General features: G+C 48.9%; 1 protein-coding gene across 1 annotated transcript; it reads right to left on the reverse strand.

The window, feature by feature from the left end:
- Positions 1-6,855: 6,855 nt before the first annotated feature.
- On the reverse strand, positions 6,856-7,205 carry EI90DRAFT_3136866 (uncharacterized protein; the record flags this gene model as incomplete). Its single annotated transcript, XM_039064822.1, has 2 exons — positions 6,856-7,030; positions 7,126-7,205. 2 exons carry the CDS (start codon positions 7,203-7,205, stop codon positions 6,856-6,858), a joined length of 255 nt encoding a protein of 84 aa, XP_038908222.1.
- Positions 7,206-9,097: the final 1,892 nt, after the last annotated feature.

The raw sequence follows: 9,097 nt of genomic DNA on the forward strand, positions 1-9,097 counted from the left end.
AGCCCCCGTATTCCGCAATCCTCTCGGCACCCCTCGATGGTCACCACCCCCTCATTTCAATTTATTACCTATGCCTCCCTAAGTACGGAGCCCCGAAGACTTCCGGACAGCTCCAACGTCCGCTAGCGCACCCCCACCTCTGCTGGGCAATACACTCGCCTGCCCTGCAGAGCCCACCTTCGGGCCTATCCCTCCTTTCCGTTTCTGGGTTATCGCCTGCCTTTCCGCTAACCCCGCGAACCGACTCGTCGGTAATATTCAGTCGGCTAATGTTTAAACCCCGTTAGCTCCGCTCCATTCGGCTCCGCCAATTGCGGACCCATCCCCACTGTAACCATATATATATCCCACTTGTACATAGGTTACACCCCAGTAGAAAAATCAACTAGAGTTACCCCCCTAGGTTCTAATTGCCAGTCAGTAAGTTAGGGCACGGACGTGTCACTAGGCACAGCGCTCTTGGCAGAAGTCGCTGAGGCCGAAGCCCTCCGCTACGGAGACATTCCTTCATCTCGAATCTGGCCTCTGACAACACGGATGACCTTTCCCTTATATCCATGTATTATTGACCCGCCCGCAACACACACACGACGTGCCTAGCCCCGGACGACCCCGGACGGCTCTAGGGCGCAACCTAGTGCGCGTGCGTGCAGCACACACCCTCGGGATCCCCCCACGGGGACACCCGGGTGACTGCGGCTGTATGCAGGGTGACGTGGCAGACCTCATGTGACCCAAGCCGCATGTATATAAACACACCTGGGGTGGGAACTGAAGAAGTAACCTTCTTCTCAACATTCCCACTTCAGTCTAAGTGGCCAGGGATCACTGTCCCACATCGGGGCTGCCAGTACGCACGCCCGATCCACCCCCGTGAGGTCCTCAGCACCGGACGCTACGCCCGGACCGCCTCGACCCCGGACGCGACCCTGACACCAAGCTTGTGCTGGTGAATATGTCATTGAACCAGACATGTAGGTGTCTGCCTACTTCTCCTCATAGTTCCCAGGTCAATGCATGCTGGAAAGTACAGGGGGCGTTGCAGTCTCCTTGCTGCATCATGTTTGAGTTGTATGTCCCGTGGGGCGTAGAGAACATTGTCCTATGGATGTCGTCTGGATCCATGCATATTTGTTCATACATGTCCTGTTAGAACCGGGCGGAACAGACGACTCCGGAGTGGAATCGGAGACTTAGCATGGAGGGACCTTGGCCTCAGCAACTCAAGCGGAGCGCTGTGCCATTGCTGTTTGTCCATTTGGTCCTTAATTTCACAGTAGGTGAGCAGGAAGTCTCTAGGGGGCATTTCAGGTCGATTTCGGACTAAAACCAAAACGAGTATGTACAAGCGCCGATATATATAACGGAAGGGGCAAAAGCACAAGGAGAACAAAGGGTAACCGAATCGGAACGAAGACGTCCGAACGGGAACAAAGGGTAGAAGGAGCGGAGCGGTACCGAAGGTCATAAGGTAGGACCTGTGATACGTCCGAAAGGAGGTAGGGAGGGCGAGGCCCAGAGGGGCAGGAGGATGAGGGGAAGTGGGGATGATGACTAACTGGCTAGAATAGAAAGAAGCAGTAGTCCAAATAGGGATGAAGGGAAAACGCGAGAAATACATTACAGGCGGCAAGAGTGCCGAAGGCGATCCGCAAAGCTCGGGGGTTGCGGAGCTTACGGAGGTTACGGAGGCGGGGTTGAAAGTCCGAGGGATATTGGCAATGGTGTTTACGTAGTATCAGGTCACCAATGCAATGGACTAAGACCGAGGTGGAGTCAAAGTCCGAGGTAGGGACTATGACGGAGGCTCGGAGCAAGGTACGAGCGGTGTCCGAGTGCGAAGTACGGGACAGCGGTGGAAGGTCGTAACTTGGCGGAAGGGTGGCGGAGGAGTAACGGAGGGAGGAGAGAGAGGGGACAGGTAAGGGGAGAAGGAGTGGCGGAAAGGAGAGTAGTCAGGTCCGAAGGTGAGTATCGGAGCGGACGGGGGAAGCGTAGGAGGATGACGGGAGAGTGGAGGTGTTGTGAAGGGGGAGCGGAGTAGTAGGAGGGTGTGTGTTGCCAGGACCGAAGGTGAGTATCGGAACGGCAGCGGTAGGTTATGACTCCGGAGGTGAAGAGGGTGGAGGTCCGGAAGTCGGGTCGGGGTCGGGTATGCACGGATATGACATGTCCAACATATCGATCTTGGATCGGTATGTTGCTCTGGCAACTGATTCTTGGATCAGTCGCATGTCTGGCATTGGTGTGACGTTGAGAATCATGTTTGAATTATGGTTCCTCGCATCGATTACCATGTGCAAAGATCCATCTGCTTTGCGGATGCACAGTAGCAGGCATGCTCGCTTGCTGCCCATGGGATACCACCATCCTGCTTTTACATAGCAATCTATTTTGGTCACTAGTGCTTCCTGCAGTGCTGCAGGACATCTCGGGGTGTTTTCCTGAAATTTCTTGTTCGGATCCTTTAGCGGGATTCGATGGTTCACCTCCCTTAAGGGAGGCATCTCTAATGGCGCTGGCACCATTATGGTTTCAAATTTCTCTCTCTGCCACTCCCTGAGTATTTCAAACTCAGGGCTGTTCATGGAGAGTCCTTCCAGATGTGGTACGTCTGGAAGTTGTCATATCCATCCCTGGCCAACGACTTCTGGTACCTCTGCTTCCTCCGATTACTCCTGCTCCTTCTCCACTAACCTCAGAGCTCCCATATTCCGCAACTCCCTCAGTACCCCTCGATGGTCACCACCCCCTCCTTTCAATTTATTACCTATGCCTCCCTAAGTACGGAGCCCCGAAGGCTTCCGGACAGCTCCGACGTCCGCTAGCGCACTCCCACCTCTGCTGGGCAATACACTCGCTTGCCCTGCAAAGCCCACCTTCGGGCCTATCCCTCCTTTCCATTTCTGGGTTATCGCCTGCCTTTCCATTAACCCCATAACCCGACTCATCGGTAATATTCAGTCGGCTAATGTTTAACCCTGTTAGCTCTGCTCCATTCGGCTCCGCCATTTGCGGATCCATCTTCGCTGTAACCATATATATATCCAGCTTGTACATAGGTTACACTTCAGTAATAAAATCGACTAGAGTTTACCCTCTTCAGTTCTGGTGGCCAGTTAGTAAGTTAGGGCACGGATGTGTTTACTAGGCACAGCACTCCTGGCATAAGTCGCTGAGGCTGAAGCCCTCCGTTATGGAGACACTCCTTCGTCTCGACCCGGTCTCTGACAGAAGTTCTAGTCCTTCTGCATCAGCAAACCTGGATGTGGAGGCCTGAGAGCTCATAGAGCTCTCAGAGCTCTCAGAGCTTCAGTACTTTGAAATTGCAGGTCCCCTTCTCTCAGAGCTCCCCAAAGTAGTCAAAGCTCATAGAGCTATATTTGCACACAGGGGACTATTATCTATATGAGCTCCCTGAGTATTTAGGGGGAATGGGGGGGGAATGAGGGGAAAATCGAAGGGGGGGATGGGGGGGAAATTGAGGGGGGGGATGAAGGGGAAAATGGGAGGAAAATGAAGGGGAACTGGGGGGTTTCTAAAAAGTCAGGGAAAATTAAGGAAATTTCAGAAAATGGGGGACTTTCTAAAAATGGAGAATGTCCAAAAAATCAGAAAATTTGGGATAAGTTAGGGAGAGATATTTCAGGAAATTAGGAATAATTGGAAAAGAAATTAAATCACTTTTTTGATAATTCAATGTGTATTGGAAAGTGCCAAAGTGGGGCAATGTAGCAATGTATGTTTCAGTGTTAGAAAAGTCTCCCACCATGTTTTGGTGAGCCAAATAACCATGGCTTTTTGACCATGGGAAATTTGGTGTCAAAGGCTTGGATGATATCTGAAGAATACATCAGCTTTTTGTTTGCTTTATTGGGTGGTATTTTTAATTTACTTCATTTGGAACACTTTTTTAAAACTGATTTATACCCTACATAACATGCATGGTTACATTGCCACACTTTGGTGCTTTCCAATTCACATAGAATCATCAAAATTGGTTGAGTTTTGAGCAAGAAATGAGATGAAAGATAAAGTGCAAATTTTTGAATTTCACAGTTTTCCTCATATTTTGTAAATAGCAATAAACAAATAAGGTGCTGATTTTAGTAAACACAAAAGGTATATGAGCTTTCAGAGCCATGACAATGGCCATTTTACACACACATATATCCATATTATCTTTGCACTTCTGTATCCTTAGGAGAACAAAATCATTCAAACATTTAATTTTCTCCACCCAATGTGTAGAGGGTGCACAGCAAAAAGACTCAATTTGCTCACAGAGCTCTGTGAGCTCTGAGAGCTCCCTACCAAGTTTGCTGATGTTGGGCAGTTCATGATAGGCATCTGGGCTTACTACATGGCTCATGTTGCATACAGGTTTAGGGTTTTAACAAGTTCAGGGGGGCACATGTTGCAGTGGGTCGGTTGGGGCTGGGATATATCATGGTTTAATATCCTTATTTCACACGACTAATCACAATGGTATCTAGCGCTGAATGGTGCCGCATGGTCCTGCGTTTTTGCAGCGCTGATGGGACCTTGCGGGTGTTCACTAGTCCTCGCGTTTATTGTCTTCACGTGATTTTCACGTGTGTTGTCCCTTCTCCCCGCTCCCTCAGTGCTGCCTTCGCGTTTGCTCCATTGGGACTGGTAAGTCCTCACTTGGTTGCAATGGGGCCGGAAACTTACATGTGCGCTTCAGACAAGTTGTCTGCATTGAAGTTTCCCCTCAATCTTTTGTCGCGCTGTGCATCCTAGTGAGTTCATCTCACTTGTGCTTACTCCTTGCGGAGTCTTACTGCAGCACTCGTGCTGCCTCAGTTCTGCTTCTAGCGTTTATTCTTCTGTTTGTTGCGTCCACCCACCTCCTCCCCTTTTTCACCACCCCGATACTATGTATCTGTGTTTGTATCTGTTTTCTCGATTTGTCATTGTTGACCAATCCTTTTAGCATCATCGTATCTCTTTGTATATTACCAAGACAGGTCGCACAATGCCCACACGCATCAATCTATAGGCCAGGACCAGCTCGGTTTCCGGCCGTTTTCACTAAGTGCTCATACCGTCTGATTAGTGTACAGTTTCATCTTTATTGGGTTTTTTCCCTTTTTTTTTTTTTTTTTTTTTTTTTTTTCTTAATTTTGATTTGGTTTGGGGGTGTCTTAGCCACTGGAAGGTGTATCTGGGCCTTGTCCCTCTCAATCTTTGTAGGCCCCACCCTGGTGTGGCAGGTGGGGCTGGGATTTGGTCCTGCCAGGTGGCTAGTTGTGTGTCAGGGTTCAGCACCCTGCCCTAGGGTGCCCCAGACTCCCTAACCAATCCCTTCCTTCCATTCCTTCATTGTTGCCTTGTTGTTGCCTTTCTGTGTTGTGTATCCATGTGCACGGGATAGCGTGGGAACTTTCTGAGCGAGCAGCTCGCCCAGAATGTTCCCACGGGTCACAGCCACAGTTCTGGGCAAGCAACTCGCCCAGAACATTCCCACACTTACTGGGCACTGCCACCTGGTGTTCCCTCCGGGTCACACTACACAACTCTAGGAGCTGTATAGTTGTGGGCATGTGACCCATTCCTTTATATAGCAACCATGCGGGGAGATGAGACCTTTACCCTTCTTCTCATCTCATGCCCTGCATAGTGTGAGGACAGGTTAGATGGGGGGTTGAGGTCGGGGAGCCTCCAAGTCCAAGGCTGGGCCCTGACATTGTGCCCCCCAAGATTGCCCTTCTTCCTGGGTCTGTGGCTTTCATGGCATGTGCTTGTTTCTTTTGTCTTACATGCCCAGTCTCCCTTAGTTTAGCGACTTTTCAGTTGTCAATAATTTATTTATCTAAGTCACAACCGCTGCTAGGCTGATGATTTACACGGGTTGGGTATTGGGTCAGGGCGTTGGGTTGGGGTTGGTGGCTGTGTATTGGGTATGTGTATATTTTTAAAAAATAGGTTGGGGAGATGGCGATGTAATACTGTACTGACATGACCAACAACCGGTCACATGTCACATGAGTATAGCAGTTCAAAAGTCCGGTGTCACGCTATTTGGGCGGATTCCAGTGGCTGTGCAAACATTATATTCAAATTTTCCTAAATTGGTATCTATATTGCTAACAGTGTGATGGTTTCCTCTGCACATGAAGCAATGTGACTGGCAAGAGCAAACCCATCCATAATGACTTGAAAGGCAGGACAGAACGAAAATTTTCTGCATATTTTACGGATATAAAACACCTGGTTGTGTCATGCAGTTCCCAAGGTTGCCAGTTGACTGTCATGCATCATGCAGCCATGCTGGTCAGAATGTCTGAACAAAATTTTTGTCACACTCCCAACCCAGCCAGTTGTTGGTTGTGCCAGTACAGTACTTGTCACTGCAATACTTGTTGCTGCTCCTGTGGTTCAGATTCGATTCAGAGTCAAGCAATCCAGATTGGACTACTGTACGCACACAACCAACAACCAGTCACATGTCATGCAGGCCTTCTGGTTGGGCACTTTTCAGAAGTTTGTCACACGTCACAGTGGCTTTGCAGTCACGATGTCCGGCATCATGGTCTTTGGGTGGCTCCCAGTGGCGGTGCAATTTTCAATTCAATTTTTCCTAAATTGGTAATTAAAAAAATCAAAACTGGTACTTCTTGAACTCTTTTTCTAGATTTCTCATCCTTTTCACTCGTTTACCACATCTCAACCCATCACAAGTACTATCAACTAGTACAATGGCTTCTCCAATGGATTCTGTGTCACCTTCCACTGCTGTCACATCCAGCTGAAGACCACCATTCATCTCTGCAAGTCCATCAGGGAGGGCTTCTCCATCAAGATGCTTACAAACATCATCCAATTCTACCTCTACAGATCTTCAACAGTCTCAGAGTATTGGTCTTCATGGACTAATGCAGTGGAATTAGGATGAATTCCACTGTCATCAATGGGATGCTTGTGTGGTGCAGTTATGGCTCGAGCGAGAGTGGCATCTTGATGTGGAAGATCATCAAGAATGGCATGCAGTGAGGGGGATGTGAGGCTAGAATGAGATAGATTGAATTTACCTGAGCAGCACAATTCAAAAGCCTATGTGGTTGTAAATCCAGCGTAGCATCAGTCTGAAATGTAACTTACCTTTTGGATTCGCTGGGGAATGCCTCAACCAGAGTGGCAGGGACATGGTCCCACAGTGTGCCAAGCTTCATATCAAGCATGATATTGCATGGGCCAGCACCTTTTTGTAACTGAGAGAAGACCTCATGTACAATCACAGTTTGCTGAGATTGCTTCACTGTGAGCTTGAGTAAGCGTTAAATACCCACATCGCAAGGTTGCCATAAGCCCATGCACCCTCCAGGAACATAGTCCAGGATTATCCAGGGATAGTTATCAAAAATCCAAGTTCAGAATTCAAGTGAAGCGTGAATGGACCAGACATCAAGTTGCCACATGCATTCTTGAAGCGGATCAAGCCCCAAATGCTCCTTCATGGCAGTAAAGTATGGGGCAAGGAGATTTGTGACAAATGATTTCATTGTCTTTAAATTTGCCCAGTAGTTGTCAGTGCCTGAGTGTTCGAAGAGGAAACCGAGTTGATTTGCTTTGTCATGAGAAAGGGAGTTTTTGGTGGGAAGACTAGCTGTGGTCTTTCCTTTGAAGATGGCCTGGAAAGGTAGAAGAGCCCCACTTGCTGAGATAGCTATGTTGAGGGTAAATGCATGCTTCTCATCTCAGCCAAGAGTTGAAACTTGTTGTGATCCTTTTGTTTTGTAAGTTGATTGTGAACCTTGTTGGTAAATGATTTGGGTTTGATCAGAATTCACTCGCAGGTTGCTGGGAATGCAGTAGTGGCGAACAGAGTAGGCATGACGGAGGAGTGAGGCATGAAGCTGATAATCAGCGTTAGCAGGGAGCTTCTGGGCAGCACATGTTGCCCATCATAGACTCCAGTTCATCTCCTTGGTGAGAAAATTCCATATCCATTGTGTGCTGGCGGGGAATGTACTTCCATCTCTATTGACTATGGTCCTAAATATTTTGGGGCAAGTATACTGGATATGTGCAATGATCACACCACGGATCTGGTGCACATCAAGAGCGACACCTGTTTGTCGAATACTAAATAATTGTCAGGGCACAGCCCCCGACCCCACACACCCTCAGGTACCCTTCCCCCATTTCCTCCTATTTTTCCCTTCACTGTTCCACATTCCCGCATGCATGCAGACCCGTGGGAACGTTCTGGGCGAGTTACTCGCCCAGAAACCATCACAGCCACAACCGTGGGAACTTTCTGGGTGAGCAGCTCGCCCAGAATCTTCCCACGGGGGGTGCCAATTATGGAAAGTCGGCAAAGAGCCGAAAACTGTATAGTTCCCGACTCCCATTTGTAGCGGCTTCACAGGAGGTTGAGAAGGTTACCCTTCTTCTCAACTCATTTCCTGTGAAGGCTGGGGCTAGCCCCCTCAGTGAGTTTGAGGATCTCGGACTGGGACTAGACACCCCAGCAGCCAGGAGGATCTCCCTGGCCCTGTCACGGAACAAGGGCCGGGCCCTGACAATAATATCTTCTTGATCCCCTCGATCATCTCTGGGTATGATGCCTACATTGCATGTGTGAGTTAAAATTAGTTTCGACACCTGATTGATCACTAACCAGGAGCCCTTTTCGAGTGGTACCACCAGCTGGACAATTCCCCTTTGCAACTTTTCCCAAGACTGCTGTTGACCAACATGGCCGTGATCCACTCCAATCTATCCACTTCCCAACTACGTCTGCCCTCAGCAAATGGAATAACTTCCAAGACCTTCACTGGCACTGCCTCGTTATCTCTATTGGTCTCATCTCCCAGCTGTCAGGGATCAGCAATGACCCTGGACCCTATGCCGGCTGCGCATATGCGCGTGGGAAGTATGCCGGTAATTCCCGTGTACTCTGCTTACCTAAGCCCCGGTGACCCGGATCATCTCCGGCATTGTTCTGGAACATTCTATGATCACATGATTCTATCGGCAATCCGTTTGGTTTCCTTATTGCCGGACTCTACATGTATATAGCTGACCCTAAGATGGGGACATCCCTTTCCCCCGGCTTTAATCACAACTA

This window comes from Cantharellus anzutake, assembly GCF_015039405.1.
Source record: "Cantharellus anzutake strain C23 chromosome Unknown EI90scaffold_172, whole genome shotgun sequence".
In the NCBI taxonomy this organism is placed as follows: domain Eukaryota; kingdom Fungi; phylum Basidiomycota; class Agaricomycetes; order Cantharellales; family Hydnaceae; genus Cantharellus; species Cantharellus anzutake.